At 43.0% G+C, this 19124-nt stretch overlaps 1 protein-coding gene across 1 annotated transcript in view; it reads right to left on the bottom strand.

Annotated features, from left to right (window-relative positions):
• The window catches only part of NAV2 (neuron navigator 2), a 179556-nt gene that overhangs the window by 86459 nt on the left and 73973 nt on the right, over positions 1-19124 (bottom strand). The window contains exon 11 of the mRNA XM_082484750.1: positions 6325-6447. Within this exon, the coding sequence (XP_082340876.1) occupies positions 6325-6447 (123 nt within the window). The remainder of the gene's footprint in view (positions 1-6324; positions 6448-19124) is intronic.

The raw sequence follows: 19124 nt of genomic DNA, 5'->3' as shown, positions 1-19124 counted from the left end.
AATCATACATTCACTATAGCTACACGACGTGATAATCCAGAGCCCGGATAGAAATTTTTAAACCAATACAATCTCTGCTGAAAAATTATCTACTTCTTAAATCGTCCCCTCCTCAAAACTCTTCCTAGCCTTCAAACAGATCCCAACCTCACCAAGTTGACGGCTGGAAGCAAACTCTTTGCTGACCATCATGCAATGAGTAAAATTAGACTACGCCTGAGAAACAAACAAAACATTCCAACTTACGTCCATTCCATCACGCCTCTCTAAACAGAACTGACACTATCACCAAATCCCGTACTTCCCGGAATGTAGTATACTTCCATCCAGTGTATCATATGTATCCCGTAAGTATGTATGTGGAAAAAAGAAAAAGCACACCACAAACCCAGTACTCCTGTGCCTGCTGAATGAATTCACGTGCAAGCCACAGAGCTGAGAAGAACCTGGTTACCCAAGGGGGGGGGACAATTCTCACACAGCCACTTCATCTCTGACCTCTTCCTTCTCATCTTCAAGGGAGTTCCATAAAACATCTTCAAAGAATAAACCAGAGTATTAAAATAATAACTCTGGTGGATATTAAAAACCATAGATTCAATAAAGAGACAGCTTTTACAGCCTGTAATAATTTGCTCCCTCTCCCCGGTTTACCCCTCCATGTTACACAGGTGATAAATCATCCATAGCTCTCTTTTCTACAGCACGCAAACATTGTATCGCGCCTTTCCTTGTTAAGTCTTCCTTGGCTTCATAGCTATTGTCTGTCTTTAAGAGTTTGTCTAAACTACTAAGACATCCAGGTAAATTTAGAGCAACTGTTGTTCAACTTGTATTGAGCAACGAAATTTTTTGCTTCTCTTTTAGACCTTAAGAAAAGCTTACGTGCCCAGAAGTTTGTCATCTTTAGCCCACTGAAACGGACCTGCCAAAAGACAGGGCTTCCCTTGACTAACCTTGCCCCCTTTGAAAGCAGAACGTCTTTTTTTCCTTTTGGTACTGCTAATTTCAGCCCTCGGGTGTAACTACTGTACCTTTGCTTTCAACTACTATTTGTTGCTTAACTTTGCAATTACTTTATGTAACCTAAAACCACTTTGGATTACTGCTTGTAAAAAGATTCCTTGGAAAATAAAAGCGTATGGTATTGTGATTCTAATCAGCAGATCCCAAGGCCATAAACTTCAAAGAATCCTTGCAATGTGAATTTCCCTATTTCTGCGAGTCAGTTTTCAAGACAAATGTGGGATCTTTCACCGACAGAGAGATCGGTATCTGTAGGTACCAAGGTACACCTTGCACATTTGGAGGTCGTGTTTTTTCCAAGTCGGTGATAAAATCCAAACAGATGGCCGAGCAGTGCAGAAGATCTCTTAGGCATGAATAATCTCACCAGTCCCGTGCTTTGCTATTAAGCAGCTATATACATGGGTATATACCTACAAAGTGCAGTGACTCACAGCTCAGACAGAGTGAGCAACGAACGCTCGGCTGTCGACACTTACGTTTGGATCTATTTTATCTTAAAACAATTTAGAGACTTTTAAATTATTTTCTAGAACGCTTATTTAGTACATAGGATCCTTATATAGGGGTGGTCCCATTGCCCTAGCAAAGAAAAAATGGGAAAAGCAGAATTTATAAGTGATTTTAATTATAAAAACTGAATGCAAGTACAATTGTCAGGGCTTTCTGGAGGTGAGGGAACTGTGAACTGACAGCATGAAATCTTCCCGGTAAAGCGGTAACAGCTCGGAAGCATCTTTCTTAGCTGAGATCTCCTGAGGTCTGTAGATGACTTCAATGGATACAGTTACTCTTTCTCCTGACAGAAAGGACATCCTCCCTCCGCAGACCTATTCACACAAAATACCAGATGAATCTCCCTGCAAGTTCATTCACTGTGAAACTCCACAAACACTTATGTCAACACTCCCGAGGGAGCCTCGCGGGAGCAGGAGATGCTGTGAGGGAAGGAGATGATGGGAATTCCACTGCCATTACAATGCAGGAATATCTATTTTCTACGTATTTTTACAACAGTTGAGTCCATCTCAAGTTTAAGACATAACCCAGTCATGTTTTAACGTTTTAAGACAAAGGCTACCCAGTCTATGTGTCTGTATGCGTCTATTCCAGACACATTTTCTCTGTTTTTACCCTTTTCTTATGCATCACGCTACCGCTGCTGGAGTAGCAAAACTACAGTAACGATGAGATGGGTCATAACGGGGTAGTACTGCTAAAGGATATTCTCTGTGAATGGAGGATTTAACTCCTCAGTTGCAATGCCAGGACTTGCAGACACCTTCATTTACTTCCAGCTGCATTGTCTCAGTTATAAAGAAAAACGGAAAATGTACGTTCAGGACTTAAAGCTGTCTTATCATATTATAAAACTACATAAAGAATATCTTAAGAAAAACTTCCTTTTTTTTTTTTTCTTATATTGTAACGTTTTCCCCCATTGTCTACAATGAAGCAGCACCTAAAAAGAAGAAAATTTGATGCAGCTTCTTATGCGATACCCATCAGCACCATGTCTGTAATTCTGCTTTCAGTAGGATTTGCCTCCTCCCGAAAGCAGCGGCATCTCCTCCTCTCCCCGCTTTCCAGAACAGGCCGACGTCGCCCCCAACTCCATGACTTGCTTCAACTCGCTTTTCCGCTCTTCTGAAGTGTGATCCAAATTCCCATGGTCACGAAGGCAATCCGACAAACTCCCTCCAGCACTGAACACTAACCCATCTTTTTAGTAATCTCATCACTGTAACAGGATGCAAGAAATTAAATTGCAGTTAGTGAATATAAACATACTCCAGTCTAAGGGTTTTACTCCATGAACGAAGGTGAAGCGTTCTCCACCACCTGAGCCAAGAGACATATAAATAACCTTAAACTGTTTCTATAAAATGCAAAACAACAGCAAAATACTACCCCAGCTATTTTTGAAAGTCATAATTTTTACCATTTGTAGAAATTGCTATGAATCATAGCATCTGAAAAAAATCTGCACTCAGCGACGTTCTTATTAATAGTGATATATCCATGCTCTGCACGGAACGTCCTCTGGCTTCCTGCTCACTCTCTGCTTCACTTCCAATTCTTCCTTCCTGTCCATCTCCTCTCCTGGTTCCACATTCTCATCTGGGATTAGCCAAAAAACTTGCCAGAAGCAGGAAACGCTAGTGAAATGCTACCGACGGCCAGGAGCCAGCTTCAGCCGCAACTCCTTCTGAGAGTTAAACTGAAAACGGTCTTGTTTGAACTGCAGAGTGACAGGAGTGTGCCAAGACTGTCACTGTAGTCATCGTAGACCTGAACCACGATACAGAAACGCTCTTAGAGCGGTTCCATCCATCATGCTCAAGACCTTGGCTGCGTTTTACCCACAGTCCACCAACGCTGTGGCTGTTGGACGTACTGAGACAACGTCGTCCGCTATCTGATGAGACAGGTCCTTACAGTCAGAAGCCGGGAAGACCTTTTTATGCCTTATACTCCTATGCAAAGACATGTAATTCACGCAACCTCAAATTAAATTGTGGAAGTGAAACAATGCAAGTCAATCATGCTCGGAAGTAGTTATTTACACACTTCACTGAGGATTTTTAAATAAGTCATGTAGACATTTCCCTAATAACAGCACTAAAGTTACTCTTGACAAGCTCACATTCATTAATACAGTCTCCTGTCCTATTCACAAGGGTATGATAAATCAGCAGAGGTCTGATTTATGTTATCTAAATAATAGGTTACACAAGTAGGCAATTACATGAAGATTTACTCGAATCCAAGTTTTGAATTTCTTCCCTCTTATCTATATATATTCATAAATGCAAGTTACATATATGAAAGTAAGGGCAGAATTAAGTCTCAGCTCAAGCAGCTGCGCCTGACAATGTGAAATCAACTTAAATAACCAGATGGTACACACCAACTCCATATATATAGAAGAGACAAAACCATAGGTGGCTAATTTGCAACCTTAAAAAAAAAAAAAAGGCACAAACTAAACAAAAAGGCATTTTTAATGCCTTTTTTCATTAAAAACGCCTTTGTTCTATGCAAACACAAATTGTCTTGAAGTGAATAAATAAGCTCAGCTGTGTTGCGCAATGATTCCATTAACCTTGCAATCAAGCATTAAATTAAACTGCCTTGTTTGGATTTCCCCGCTGGAGGGGAAAATGTACCTTCTGAGGTCTGTGCTTTACATTACCAGAGCCAACGGAGTAAAAGCTTCACAACTCGCCTTCTACAATTAATAACACGAGAAACTAAACAAGTGAGCAAATTGAAATATTCCTCTGATAAAATTTTAATGATTATCCTTATACTCAAAGGTTCATAGCCTTGCACACTTGTTCTCCCATGCATTCAATTAACATCTGCTTTGAACAAGTTAAATTTAATCTTCATATGTTTTTTAGGTGTACCACTAAAGCAGAACTCCTGCTTGACTCCACTCTCAGAATGAAGAAAGCGATTCGTTGCTGCAGCGTTTCATTCAACTCCTTTTCCTTACGCCAACTTTCACCCTGGAAAACTGCTGCTCAAACCAAGATCAATTTTTTTTTGTTTTGTTTAAACTGCACATCATGATCACCCAGCAACCAAAGAGGAGCTATGTTTAAATCGCTGCCCTATTGTCAGGAAACTCTGATTTCCAGCCTAAGGTGGGCAGCCTTACATTCTAAACAGAAAAGACTAAATCAAAACAACACATAACAACGTCACCAACGCTGGGACCACGGGTAATTTCTCTGTGATCCCATGCCGCAGCTAAATTGCCGGCCATACAGAGTCTTTATTGTGTGGTGCAGTCCGTCCCCTCCACGTGAACTGAAAGAATGATTTCCAAAGCTGAAACAAATGACCCAAACTAAGGATTGCATTTCAGCGTGTCCCAATCCCATTCAGAGTGGAATATATTTAAACGCACAAATAATCCCTCTTGTTGAACGTACGTAATTGGTCCTCATGTGTGGTGTCTTCAGGGCAGGAGCTTAGCAAATAAATGTGAGAGCAATTCATGTGCCAAGAAAAAGTGTTGCAAGCACAGAAAATATTAGACGGGGGAAGGAATCAATGACGCCAGCTCTCCAGAAGGCTGACTGCTACTTAAACAACAATATAATTTATACCAGACCAATTCGGGATTGCAAACGTATAGCTTCTGTAATGTGGCAATGTTCACAAGTCACAGCGACAGACCAGGGTGATACTTGATCAGTCTTCAGTTGCATCACCAGGTGGCAATGCCTCCGCTCATGGTCAACCAGGAGCAAGTGCTGTTGGCCCAGTACGGGTTTCAAGTCGCAAATTTCAGAAACAGATACGGAGCTCCTGAAAAATCCGGGCATATTTTACAACCGGCAAGCGTATGTTGACTTAGTAACTGAATCTGAGCTGAGATTCTCTGAGAGGTTTTAGTTCTTTTGTTCAGATTTACCATCCTGGTCTTCACTAGTATCAAGAGAAGACCAAAGCCAATTTAGCACGGCTTTCTTGGAAAACAAGGCCAGATTCTCCATCACTCGCGTTTCCTTAGTAATCCGTGCATCGCTATCAAGAAAGTATCCGTCATATCAAACTCAGTCAACTGCATTATATCCCAGGAAAGACTTATCGGTAACAAAACAAAAAGGGAAAAAAAAAACATTTCAGTTCAGAAATTGGTTCAAACCCTGTCGTGGGTAACAACAAAATCCACGTTTTATACTTAGGGGCCCCTCACTGAAGAAAAAGGATATGGTTCACTTACTACATCAACAGTAACACTCATCAGGCTTTGGGTTTGGAAAGGAAAGAGGCAGCTATAGGCTGATGCTATTAAAAGCAAAAATATTTAACCCATTTATCTCAACTCTAATAGAACAGAAGTCTCATTACTGTTCATCTCCCCGGTTTCCTTTATGATCGCACTCCCATAAATTATGGATTTTTAGTCCCTTATTTCTTGATCTTTGGCCTTGACTGTTCACAGCGAAGCACTGGACTTGGAAGAATCAGTGGAAACGAGAAGAGAATTAGTCTTTTTTTATTTCAAACACTATCAAAATAAAAGTTATTGGTTTTCTTGTGTTGCATCCTGTCCGCAAAAACCCAGGTGAGATTTTGCAGAACAATCAGAAGACAAAGTCAGCATTTATCCTGACACCTCTGTGCACGTATAACCTGAAATACCCTGGAGGAGCTTATATCCACGTAGTCAGTATCTGAATTCCCACGGCTATTTAATCTTAGAGATCCAATACGTATTAGAAACAGCGCGAAGCAAATGCACCGTTATACGCGAGCATTTGCGGGATGAGACCTTACCTGTCAGCATCGCCGAGTCCCAGTGAGGTATTACGCTGCATCGTCTCCCGCACTGCAGCCATGCCGTCAGGCAGCCGGGTCAGCCTGCGCGTGTAGAGGCCCAGACCACCATCGGTCATATACCTTCAAAACAAGAAAACAAAACGTCGTGTTTAGTAAAGCAAGAAAACTTTCCGATATTATTGCAGCTAACATCTTCTGCGTGTTTTTAACCGCATGTTGCAATTTCCTCACTTTTGATTGAAGACTATTACTTAGACTACGAAGCCAGGAAAACTTTATTCTTGATTAGATAGGAGATATGTTTTGCCTCTCATTGTTCTCCGTTACATCTTGCACTCTCTCTCATCAGTAAGAACTGAATTCCAACATGCTCGTGACAAAGGAAGAATGCTTAACTTTCATTAAGGATGCCCAGATGGAAGTCATTTAATATTTGCGAATGCTATCATTAATTATCCCTCCCTGTCCAAAAAAATGCATGGCTTATACCACCCCGAACTATTTTGTGTGGGTTAAAACAACACGATGGAAATCTCAACCCTTTTACAAGTTAACTGCAAAGATCACATTGAATTCATCCTACATTTTGTCGACGGTCCATGAATAACGAGTGTCCCAAGGTTTATTGTGAGAAATCAAAGTTGCGGCATGAACTAAAAGCTTTTTTCAAGCTTGTTTTGGCTCCTACATTGTATTCTGCCTGCAACTGTGACCTAGAGACATCTGCATTTAAAGTGTCACTATTCTTAGACATTACGAAGTGCCAGGTGTATATATACGATACTTCACAAATTGCCAAAATATCTTACTCTCCAGTCCAGACAAAATGAAAAAATTAATCATAAAGTGAAGAGAGACGCCACCGGGTGGACAAGAACAGATAGATGTTGTTGATCGCCAGGAACAATTCCTGACAAGAAGGCAGGCTGTGTCATCCCGCAGTTTAGCTGAAGTCTGTACCCACGCAGTCAGCAACAGCCATCACGTAATCTAAGTTCAGGATGTGGCGGTAACCAAGAAAAGAAAGTTTTAAAAACCATACATCTACCTAGCGCTTTGGTTCAGTTTATGAATAAAATATTTTAGTATATGAATACTGAAATTAAGAAGTCACTCCAGTCTTCCCCTCTTTAATGGCGCCTCAACGAGCTGCCCTACATTGATACCTCAACAACGTTTTAAAATATTTTGTGGCCTTTCATGATAGTAAACAAGTTCAAAGTGTCAAAATAAAACAGGAGGATTTTTCCTCTTGGTTTCGCTTAATTTCTTAAAGTATTTCTGACTGCGGGTACACTCAAGTTAGCTTTACACTAGAAAGGCAAGGCCCATTCGCCTCCCAAGACGTTGGCACGGAGCAAATTCTGCGCTACCACCACCGACCAGTTCCCTCAGCCCAGGTACATCTACACGAGCAGCACTGACAGCTGTGTAAACACACCGCAAAAATTTCCACACACCTGAGACCGAAATACCTCTAACAACTCCAGCAGTACGGCCGCCGTCTCTGGCACACCGTTGGACACGTAACGTACCACACCGAGTCCGGAGCTGACGGGACTGTATCCTCTTAATGCTTTGAGCCACTCCTAGTGAATCCACAGCAGCCCGCAGAATAACATCCAGATACACAGGACACCTTCCTTGTTCTCAGCAAGTCAGAGAGCTTTTTCGCCAGCAGCGAGACACCCTCATCCGCAGCAAGCAAGGGCAGGTGCTCGAGCCGCGGCCAGCAATGCCTCTGCCGGCGAGACGCTACTGCAACAGAGGGACTTCACCCCAAGTCAAATTCGATTACCGCGTTTGGAAAAACGGGACGGTAAAGAGTCAAGAAGCCTCGCACGATCTGCTGCTCAGCATTTCAGTGAGATGTATAAATCTGTGCGGGGCCTTCCCAGGAACAACCGAGGAGTTTCCCCGGGGAGTCGAACAAAGAGGTTGCTAAGCCACTCGGGTCAGGCACAAGAGCATTCTCTCCGTTCAGCAAATCTGCGGGGACACGAGTCTCCAAACCCATAAACAAAGACTGTAAAAAGCAAGAGGAGCAGTTGCACTGTAACTCACGTGGAATTCGCCTTAGGTCTCGCATTCTAACTTGTGTTTCACAGAGTTTATAAATATTTTATCGTGGAAGAATTTTTTTTTTTTTTTCCTTAAGCTACTAAAATAAACGACATGGGAAGAAAGGCGGAGCTTAAGACCATATTGTTATACAAACGCGCAAACAGCATTTTGCAAAAACATCTAATGTACATACGCTAATTGGTTGATTGCAGATACTTGTCTGCACATGAAACGTGTTTCCGTATGAATACCCGTTGTACACGTACTCGAAAATGCAGCTTTTGGCTTTGCTGTCGGCATATGACTAGTCCTTTGATAAAAAAGATCATCTACAGTTGAAATAGACTGTTCTCCACATTCATTACCCAGAACGCGTGAAATGAAACTTATTACTCATAAGAGTTAGCCATGTCGAAATCAATGGAAAACCTCTTTGCTAACATCGACAGATTCCATCCTCTACGCAGCAGCTCAGCAACCTGACAGATTAGAATAATCCTACAGTTGCATCAAACTGAAAACTAACAGTCGGATTTTCAGTGGTTTGAAGCACTCCTAAATCTTACATCAGCCAACAGAAGCTGGATGCCTTTGGCATCTTTGACAAGACGACCGTGAGTTTTTCTAACCAAGACCCTGTAAATAAGCACAGACATCGACGACGACTTTTACCCACTATAGGACAAGTTTCTTACATGCCAGAACAACACAAGATATAGTTTTGTATTTTGAAACAGGTTGGTGTAATCACAGATTGAAAGCTTTATGTCTCATTTTATTACATGCAATGTCCTCTACCTGAGAATGTTTAATTCAAAAAAGATGCCAAAAGCATCTTAACCACACTTAAAATAAAATATTTTAAAATAAATGCAAAAAAAAAAATTATCTCTGCTATCTATTGGTTATTCTGGGGGAGATTAAAAGTTACCGGTGCCACCAACCTCCAGCTGTTGATTTCTTTTCCTTTTCCTCCATTGCTTTAAACTTAATCATAGAATCACAGAATACCAGGTTGGAAGGGTCCTCAAGGATCAACTGGTCCAACCTTTTCTTGGCAAAAGCACGGTCTAGACAGGATGGCCCAGCACCCTGTCCTGCTGAATCTTAAAAGTGTCCAATGTTGGGGAGTCCACCATTTCCACTTCCCTGGGGAGATTATTCCAATGGCTGATCGTTCTCATTGGGAAAAATTTTCCTTTTCTGCCCAATTGGAATCTCCTCAGGAGTAACGTGTACCCATTATCCCTTGTCTTTTCCATGTGACTCCTGGTAAAAAAAGGAGTCTCCATCTTCTTTGTAGCCACCCTTTAAATACTGGAACATGGTGATAAGGTCGCCCCTAAGCCTTCTTTTCTCAAGGCTGAACAAACCCAGTTCTCTCAGCTCTTGCTCCTATGGCAGGCTTCCCAGTCCTTTGACTATCTTGGTGGCCCCTTCTCTGGACCCTCTCTAGCCTGTCCACATCTTTTTTTGTACAGCAGGGACCAAACCTTAACACAGCATTCCAGGCGTGGCCTGACAAACGCTGTGTAGAGTGGGATAATGACTTCTTCAGCTCTGTTGGTGATGCCCTTGTTGATACAACCCAGCATCCTGTTGGCTTTCTGAGCCGCAGCAGCAGACTGTTCACTCATATTGAGCTTGGTGTCCACCAGGACCCCCAGGCCCCTTCCCATAGTGCTGCTCCCCAGCCAGGCAGACCCCAGGCTGGGCTGCCCTCCTGGATTATGTTTTCCCAAGTGCAAGACCTTACACTCGTCCTCGTTGAACTTCATAAGGTTCTCGTTAGCCCACTCTTCCAGCCTATCCAGGGCTTCCCGCAGGGTGGCTCTCCCTTCCGAATTGTCCATTTCCCCACTCAGTTCGGTATCATCAAACTTAAAACTGCCTTGGCTCTCAGAAGCCCTCTTGCCTTTATGAATACATTATTATTGCTGCTGATTTTTGCTTTGCCATAAAGGAGAATATCATGAAGGCGTATTTTTCTTGTAAAGACAATCTTCCTCAGGGAGGAATAAAACCAGGAAATATTATCCCGCACGCATGTAATTCTAACAGTACTCAACGCTATTTGGATTTATTGCCCTATCATACAGCTACACGATATGGAATGCCACTATATTAGCCTCTCCTGTACAACGACGCACTGCAGTCCAAACGATTGTATTAGGCCAGTTATTGATTAGGTGTAATTTCTTTGCTTTTTCTTATTAAAATACATGACAAATTTGTACTGGATGCCTTGCTAGATTCACAAATCATAGCAACTCTTTTGCACATTCTATGCAAAAGAAGCACTTCAAAGTATTTTTCTACCTGTCCCAAAATAAGAAAAAATTTAAATATATTATCTAGAAAAAGTTTAAATATATTATCTGGGGAAAAAGCGTAGTATCCAGACTCTGTGACCTTTATACATATGCGTAAACTCTACATGTTCAAAGAATTTAATAGCTCAGCTGCTTTAGGGATGGTACCAACAGTCAATGGGGAATGACTGCCTTTAATGAAGTTGAACACAATAATACTAAATGAGTGGACAATGAGATGGTGATGACATTGGTTAAAGGGAGTTTCTAATCTTTTCAAGAATTAATGCTTTATAGTCATCTGCATAGTTTCACTCTTCATCAGCAAGGAAACAAACTTAAACAAACTACTTTTAATAAGAAAGGACTCAGGTTAAACAAGAGCAGTATTATGCACTTCCAACACACAAGTGGAAATTACAGCCCACTTTCTAGGTGACACTTTTTTTCTACAAGAAAGTGGCTCCCTGCCCCGTATTACAGGCATAAAGTAATTTGCTTTGGAGTTCCCTGGACAACCTGGACCTTTAAGCTTCTTTTTTCTTTAGCCAAATACACCCTTTCCGCACCTTTAAATTTTGAATGCTGTAGTAAGTCCTTCCAAGTGCAATATTTTTAGGATATTTCTGACGCTGAAGTGATATATTTCCCTTTCCTCAAAGGCACACAGAGGAAACAGGACCGGGTTATGTCAGGGATCAGTCAAATCCAGCGGTCTGAGTCACTTCACTTCTGTCCGCACTCCCTGCCTCCCCATGTACACAGCCAGCCAACAGCACGCCTACTTTTATGGTCTGGCAACTCTACCACTTCATATATATTCATTTCACTCCTTAATGTATGAATATGAGTTTTCCAATTTTGGAAATAGATAGCCAAGGGACGGGCATTCTTTACATAAACATTAAGGAAAAGAAGGAGCAGCAGGTAAGTCAGCAGTGCACAGCAGACTGGGCAAGCCTACCCTCATCTGCTCAGCATCGCACGGCTCCGTAATCCCAAAGCCATAGGCAGAGAGCAGCAACGTGCCCCAAAACTGGAGCTGACTCTGGCAGCCCAGGTGCTCCTGCCTTCTTCTCCGTGCTTTTGATTCAAGGTTCATTTGGAAATAGCTGCCCAGGGGCCTCCTGCCAGAAGGCTTGCCCAGCAACCCAAGTGCTTGAAACTTGAAGACACAAAAATCTTGTAGGAATTACAGCTTTTGGATTATTCTTTGCACCAACATCCGCTTTGACACTCAAAGTGTTCTCTTTTAGCTGCAGCAATAACACTGTTATCCTTAATGTTTTCCTTTAAATGTTTATTTTCACTAGGCTTCACCTGCCTCATCATTACAGTCAGTTAAATAAGATCAAGAGGCTTAACAAGCTTTGAGTATCAAAGGAGGAGTTTAACTTCGCTAGTTGCTAAAAACCACCAACAGCAGAAAATTCTCCGCTGCTGTTTCTGAAATACGATAAATGTGATCAAAGCAAACCTGTTATTGCAACCAGGAATTTGTTCTAAATCTGACTTAAAAAGAAACGTTAGCCTAACAGCAAGATGATGACAAGCCCAACCTTCTCAGGTTAGTATGAATTTGGTCTGCATTTTCTGTCATGACATCGGAATTAGACCACGTGATCTCCCCCCCCCCCCCCCCCCCCCCCCAAGTCCTCCCATGCATTGTTCTTGCCTGCCCACTCTCCACTATAACACCCACCACATCAGCACAGTAATTCATCTCTAACCAAAGGGTTGAACCTTTGTTGGTTTAAATTCACGGGTTGAACCTGTGGCTGGTTTAAATTCCCTTCTTGGATCCACAAGAATGTCAACAAAGGCATTCAGGAACAGGATGAGGTCCTGAGCTTTTGGGTTGGGACCGGTAATACAATGGCCAAGTCCCCAACGTTAGACCAAACATTACCTTTCAGGTACATAGATGCACAAACCTATTGCTCATTTCATTTAAAATTTAATTTTATATTTAAGGCAGTCTATAATATATAAATTACTAGACTTTTACTACGAAACAGTAACTATTTGCAATTAACAAACTAATGAATGAACTATGAATTGTTTTGAAGATGCTCAAAGAGAAACACAGAGTAAACGCAGAAAAAAAAAAAAGACTTACAGTCTCAAAAATCCTAATCACTGCTGGGAAGAAAGAGATAGTTGTTCCACTAGAACGGTTTAGGTTGGAAGGGACCTTGAATATCATCGAGTTCCAACCCCCAGCCATAGGCAGGGACACCTCCCACTGGACCAGGTTGCCCAAGGCCACACCTCCAGGGACGGGGCCTCAACAACCTCTCTGGGCAACCTGTGCCAGTGCCTCACCACCCTCACAGTGAAAAACTTCTTCCTAATGTTCAATCTGAACCTGCCCTCTTCCAGCTTACAAGCCATTCCCCCTCATCCTATCGCTACATGCCCGAGTAAAAAGTCCTTCCGCAGCTCTCCTGTAGGCCCCCTTTAGGTACCGGAAGGCCGCAATAAGATCTCCCTGGAGCCTTCTCTTCTCCAGGCTGAACAGCCCCAACTCTCTCAGCCTCTCCTCATAGGACAGGTGCTCCAGCCCTCGGATCGTCCTCGTGGCTCTCCTCTGGACACACTCCAGCAGGTCCATGTCCTTCTTATGTTGGGGACTCCAGAGCTGGAGGCAGTACTCCAGGTGGGGTCTCACGAGAGTAGAGTAGAGGGGCAGAATCCCCTCCTTTGACCTGCTGGCCACACTTCTGATGCAGCCCAGGATACAGTTGGCCTTCTGGGCTGATTCACACTGTGCAAACCAGTTTAGAAGCAAAAGAAGTTCACCCCTGTTAGCTACTTAATCCTCAGATCTTTTTTTCCGGGGGAAAAAAAAAAAAGACATCTACAGAAAGAAGGGGCTTCTGTGAAATCAATTCTTTTCTATTTGGAGATGTTTTAAGACTGCCTGGCACATAAGTCATTCAGCAGCCATCAGATAACAATTTTTGGTCATTGCTGCTAAAATTATTTCTACGTGTCTTCTCAGCTGGGTCTCCCTTTCAGGAGGTCTGCAGGCTTGTTACTAGAAAACTTGCACTTGCTCAGGGAAGGAATTCCAAGGACAGTATGGCCTGTAAGGGCAACTAGGGCAGCAGCCACTCACTAGAGGTGAAATTTCATACATGCCCCCCCATCTGCTGCCTCCAGGACACCGACTTCTTCTCGGGCTTCTGAAGAAACCAGTTTCCTGTGGAATTCGCAGTCTTAGATAGATGCAGCTGAAAAGAAACTGTCAGTACGTAAGAAAAGAATATTAAAGTGCAAGAAAGCATCTCTCACATCACTGCATCCATTCCTGTTTCAGAGGAGACTCTTCTAGGCTACGATCCTCTTTCCAACTCTCACTCAACCTTTCTGCTGAACGCACCAGAAGCTTAAATTTACCTTCCTCTCAAGGCAAAGGTTTGCTCCACTGTCATTTTAAAACCTCTTTTACAAATCTAGTCAGCCCATCCAAGATGAAGACACGGATTAGGCCCTGAAAAGCTTTCACTTAAGGTAACTGGACTTTCCAAAGCTAGAGTTAGTACAATAAGATTATATTGATATTTTTATATTAAATACAAATATTATTTCATGTTCTCCTTGCTTGCCTCAATTTCTCCCCCTTTCCTTAGGCTGTTTATAAGAAGAAAGGACAGGTTAAAGCTTTACTTATTCCTCTTCATCTATCTTGGAGCTGAGTGGTCCTTCAGAAATGAATGGAGCACTGTATCTTGAAGGAGAGCTATGGCAATGACAAACTTCAAACGCCAATATTAAATATTAACCGCCCTCAAAGCAGGCTTCAAAGAAGCCAGGTGATTAAAACACAAACAAGAAGATAGCAAGACCTGAGAAAACTCATGGGAAGAGACGAGGACAGATCCTCCCCGGATTTCACAGAGAAATTTGGGCAGTGACTCTTCAATGACTTTGCTAGGAAACGTGAGGGCATCATTACAGCATCAGTACTCGTTAGGATTAGAAGAATTTTTCCCCTTGTGACCAGCTGACCGGTAAAAGCTTAATTATTTTTAAGATGCAATCTTGCTTAACTATATTTACTGCCATTTCTGACATTTTTCCCCAAATACATCTTTAATTCTGTGCAGGTTTAGTTCAATCTGGTGAGACCATCGAGTTAATCTTAAATTGTGTGATTTACAGGGCTCGGCTCAGAGCTGCGAGCATTGCCTGTACGCAGGAGTCAGGCCACAGTACATGTCAAGTTTGGGGTCTATGGCAAATCTTTTCTAGCCCAAATCTATGTTCAGCATACACAGACTAAAAGCGAGCAGCAGAAAAGGGTAATTAAAGAAAAAAAATTGCTCCCTTCTCTGTCTGAGGGGATTAAAATCCACATTACCCATTGCACAGAATAATTCATTTGACAACCGGACTAACCTAACACTAGTGCCAGACCAAACGCTCTCCAGAGGATGGGAAAGGGCATCAGCCACCCACCTTACTGGAGCTGGGCCAGTGGGCAGTGAAACCCAAACGGGTCACTACGCTGGAAGGTTCACCCCTATAGAGGAGAGTAAATCACAGCAGAGCCATTATGGCATTTGGAAGGAGGGAGGACTAAGCCCTGGGGTTGCAATTCCCAGCTGGTTTCTGAAACGTACCCAGTCATTCGCTAACACAAAATGAATGACCCATCCTGGGAGAGGTGACCAGAGACCGTAACCTGTGAAAATGAGGTAGACAAGACTGGAAAACACGCAAGAGGTCAAATCCTTCCAGGTATGCAAATGCCACTCTGGACCCCAGTGAAACGTGAGTGGTCATCTATTACTTGAGGGGCCAACAATCGGCCCCACCAGGCTGCCAGCCTGGAGCATGCTGAAGTTCCACCAGAATCAGGCAGCTGTCGGATGGGGTTTTACATATACCAGTTTTGAGTAAAATGCATAAATCCTTCTCAGAATCTATTTCAATGAAAACCGCAGAAATAAGGAATAGAATAAGCAATCCATTTTGCATCTTCCTCTCTAGTTTTGTTAGGGAGAGGAACAACGCGTGACCAAAGAGAAATAACGAGGGAGCGCTGCTTCTCCACAGGTTCTCAGCAGAGTCAGCAGTGAAGGAAAAGTTACTCCACAGCGACTTTGGACTCCTCCATGCTTACTCCTTCCCTGCACATCATCCATATCGACAAAGTGTGTATGACTGCATCTCCCTCTACTGGCTAACCCCAGAGCGGGACCGTATCTTGTCCGTCAGAAGCTGTCCTTTTGCTCAAATCACAAAAACCTGTTGGCACTGAAGCAGCAGTTCAAACACTGCCAAGGTGTTTATTACTGAAAAAAGCCCACAGTGGGATAATGGCTATTAATAGGTATTTTGGCAGTCATTGACAATAGGACAGTATGTACAAGTAAGCAAAAAATACAACACACCACAAAGCGTGAGTTTGTTTTACTGACAAACACTACATATGACCTAACGTGGCCCTTTTTAGCAGAATACTGAATAAAAACCTTGACTCTAGCTAATCTCTAAGGTTATGACTTAAGACCTATGATGTCTTCCTACACTGAATCCTACACCGCAAGAAAAGGTCTATGAGAGCACGTTATCCGAGATATAATTTGTGATAAATGATCCCTGTTTTACCGGTGAAGCTGACACCAGAACTATTCCTGAACTGAGTGCAAGATTTAAGACTATTTAAAATAATATACAACATTAATAATACTGAAAATGCTTACGTAATATCCTAGCCATGTCTCCTATAAAGATCTCTAAGTACAGTTCTTGGAATAAGAATATTATTTTGATTTAAACACTGCCATAATATTTTCTTGTCATTCTTACAGCACCGAGACAGCTATGACTTTAAATCCCCAAGCTAGTTCCGAACCAGTTTCAATGTAGTTTACTAAGGGTCAGAAATCAAGGTTTCCTACAAGCAAGGTTTTGCTTGCCTGACCCCTTCATTATTTGTGTTAATTAGCTATTTATGACATAAAGCTACTATTCTGCCATGCTGAAAAGATGAACGTCTAAGAAGCCAGTCGTAGCAAGATAAAAGGCCGTTCAAATAAACATTCTGCTCAAATAGAGGAGAAAAATAAAATAAAGCTCCTAATGATTTAGTCATGTTGAGGTCTTACAGCCATATAAGGAAGGCAGTTTTACCCATCCACTGTATTTAGATGAAATCTTATCACTAAAATCATACCATTGAAAGTGCAACGTCCTTACAGTAAAAGGACTAACGCAAAGCGTACAGAAAAAATCCAGTGGTGAACACCATGGCAAAAAATAGATCAGAAATGACTATAGCTAGCACTCAATCAATGTACAGAGTCAACAGGTTCTCTCGGTCAGACCACGATTAGCTCAGCCACTGTTGATTTCTAGCTAGCCACGCGTTAGCCGCGCCAGCCGCCATTCCTGTCGCAGGCAGCTTAGAAGGAAATGGTTCCTCTCAACTACTGCTACCAAGAACAAATTCTCAGTAGCAGCAAACTGCACACTCCTCCTTTTCTTTCTCTAAAACCTTCGCCCAAGCGAAGCGCTGTTACGCCTAACAACTGAAAAAGATGCGTCGCTGTCTGAGTGATATAGTACAAAATCAAGCGACAGAGGCACAAGAATCCTATAAGTATCAATCACGCTATTCAACATGTAACGAAATCAGTCCTCAATTTTAGCTCTTCGTATCGAACTCTTCATTGCTTCCTAATAGATATAAATACTAAATTTCCGCCTACAACAGAACCCTATTTCGACAATGGTTTTGGTCCATGTCACTCAAGCGTAGACAGGCCTCTGCACCAAAAATGTGATTTCTACCTAGGGCATGATGCTTTCGTGTGGGTTTGATTGACCTGAGCAGAAGCAGGGGGTATGATGCCTGATTCCCCAGCCCAGAGTGGCCTGCTCTCACTTTTAGCGTCCTTTCATCGATGTTCCCAATTCACCTGCTGGTAGGAAGATCCCTGGGGAGCACAAAGGCTTGAATAAACAAGAAAGAACCATAATCCCATGAGCATCACGCACACAAGCACGTTAAGAGGTTGTGGAAATAGAGATCTGGAATGGTACTGCAGTGACCCCAAAGCATCAAATAAACGCAGAACGTTAATAAAACGGTAAAACATCTCCCCCCTACAACAGCCGCTGCAGCCGCGGGAGGCCGCTGCAAGAAGAATTTTAGCATAGGGCCCCTAGAACACCATAGAATCATAGAATGGTTAGAGTTGGAAGGGACCTTAAGGTCTAGTTCCACCCCCCTGCTCTGGGCAGGGACCCCTCCCACCAGCCCAGGTAGCTTCAAGCCCCGTCCAACCCGGCCTTGAACACCTCCAGGGATGGGGCAGCCACAGCTTCTCTGGGCAACCTGGGCCAGGGACTCACCACTCTCACAGTGAAAAATTTCTTCCTGATATCTAACCTAAATCTCCGCTTTTCTGGTTTAAAACCGTTACCCCTTGTCCTATCGCTCCACTCCTTGATAAAGAGTCCCTCCTCATTTTCCCTGTAGCCCCTTTAGTTACTGGAAGGAGCTCTAAGGTCTCCCCGGAGCCTTCTCTTCTCCAGGCTGAACAACCCCAACTCAGCCTGTCTTCGTGGGAGAGGTGCTCCAGCCCTCTGATCATCTTCGTGGCCAACAGGTCCACGTCCTTCTTATGTTGGGGACCCCAACACAAGAATCGTACGCAGGCTGAGCCCTTCTGTCCTCATCTAACAGCTGAGGGAGCAGTTCACTGCTAGGCTGAGTAACTGTGGTCTGAGAGAGTCTCTCGGTAACGTTTCTTAATGCGATACACTCAAAAGAGTGAGCTGGGCGCAGCCCGAAGTCCAGCCTGGCATGCAGCAGACCCACGGTCCACGTGTGGGGTTGCTCACATCTGCTCTGCCTCCAAGTTCAAGCTCTAGGGCGGCTGAGCTGCCAAGGCATCAAATCTCCATTTTGTCGGAACATAACTGGAACAGCCATGCTTCTGCAAAAAATTGTTTTGACAAGCTGCGTTTGCGGACCCAAAGCCATTTCCTGAGAAAATTTGGGACCAGCACTAATCGGTATAGCCACGCTGCTAATTCTGCATCGAGAGCTGCACACTAGGGTAATGAAAACAGGGGCAGAGGATTAATTAAATTAAAAGAAAATAATTTTAAAAGGCCTTTCTGACCAACAGCTCTGTTGCTCCATTCCAAGGATAGATAAAAAGGAAATTAAGTCTACAACTCATTAGAAAGAGCTGGGAAAAAAAAGGACAAAAAGAGGCAGGAACGTGTAATGTTAGTAGCTAGAGGGAGAACGCAGTGGACAAAACCTTCTGAACAAACCCAGAAAAGCCATGAGAGTTAATGCCTCCACCTGGAACAATCTTTGGAGTGGACAGGTGAGACAACTGGCTTTGAGGTGGCACCTTCTGACGGGGCTCTGAAGCCCCGAGCTCACCCACC

This window comes from Vanellus vanellus, assembly GCF_965231255.1.
Source record: "Vanellus vanellus genome assembly, chromosome: 6".
Classification (NCBI taxonomy): domain Eukaryota; kingdom Metazoa; phylum Chordata; class Aves; order Charadriiformes; family Charadriidae; genus Vanellus; species Vanellus vanellus.
The sequence above is the reverse complement of the archived record's forward strand: the minus strand, read 5'-3'. Positions and strand labels throughout refer to the sequence as shown.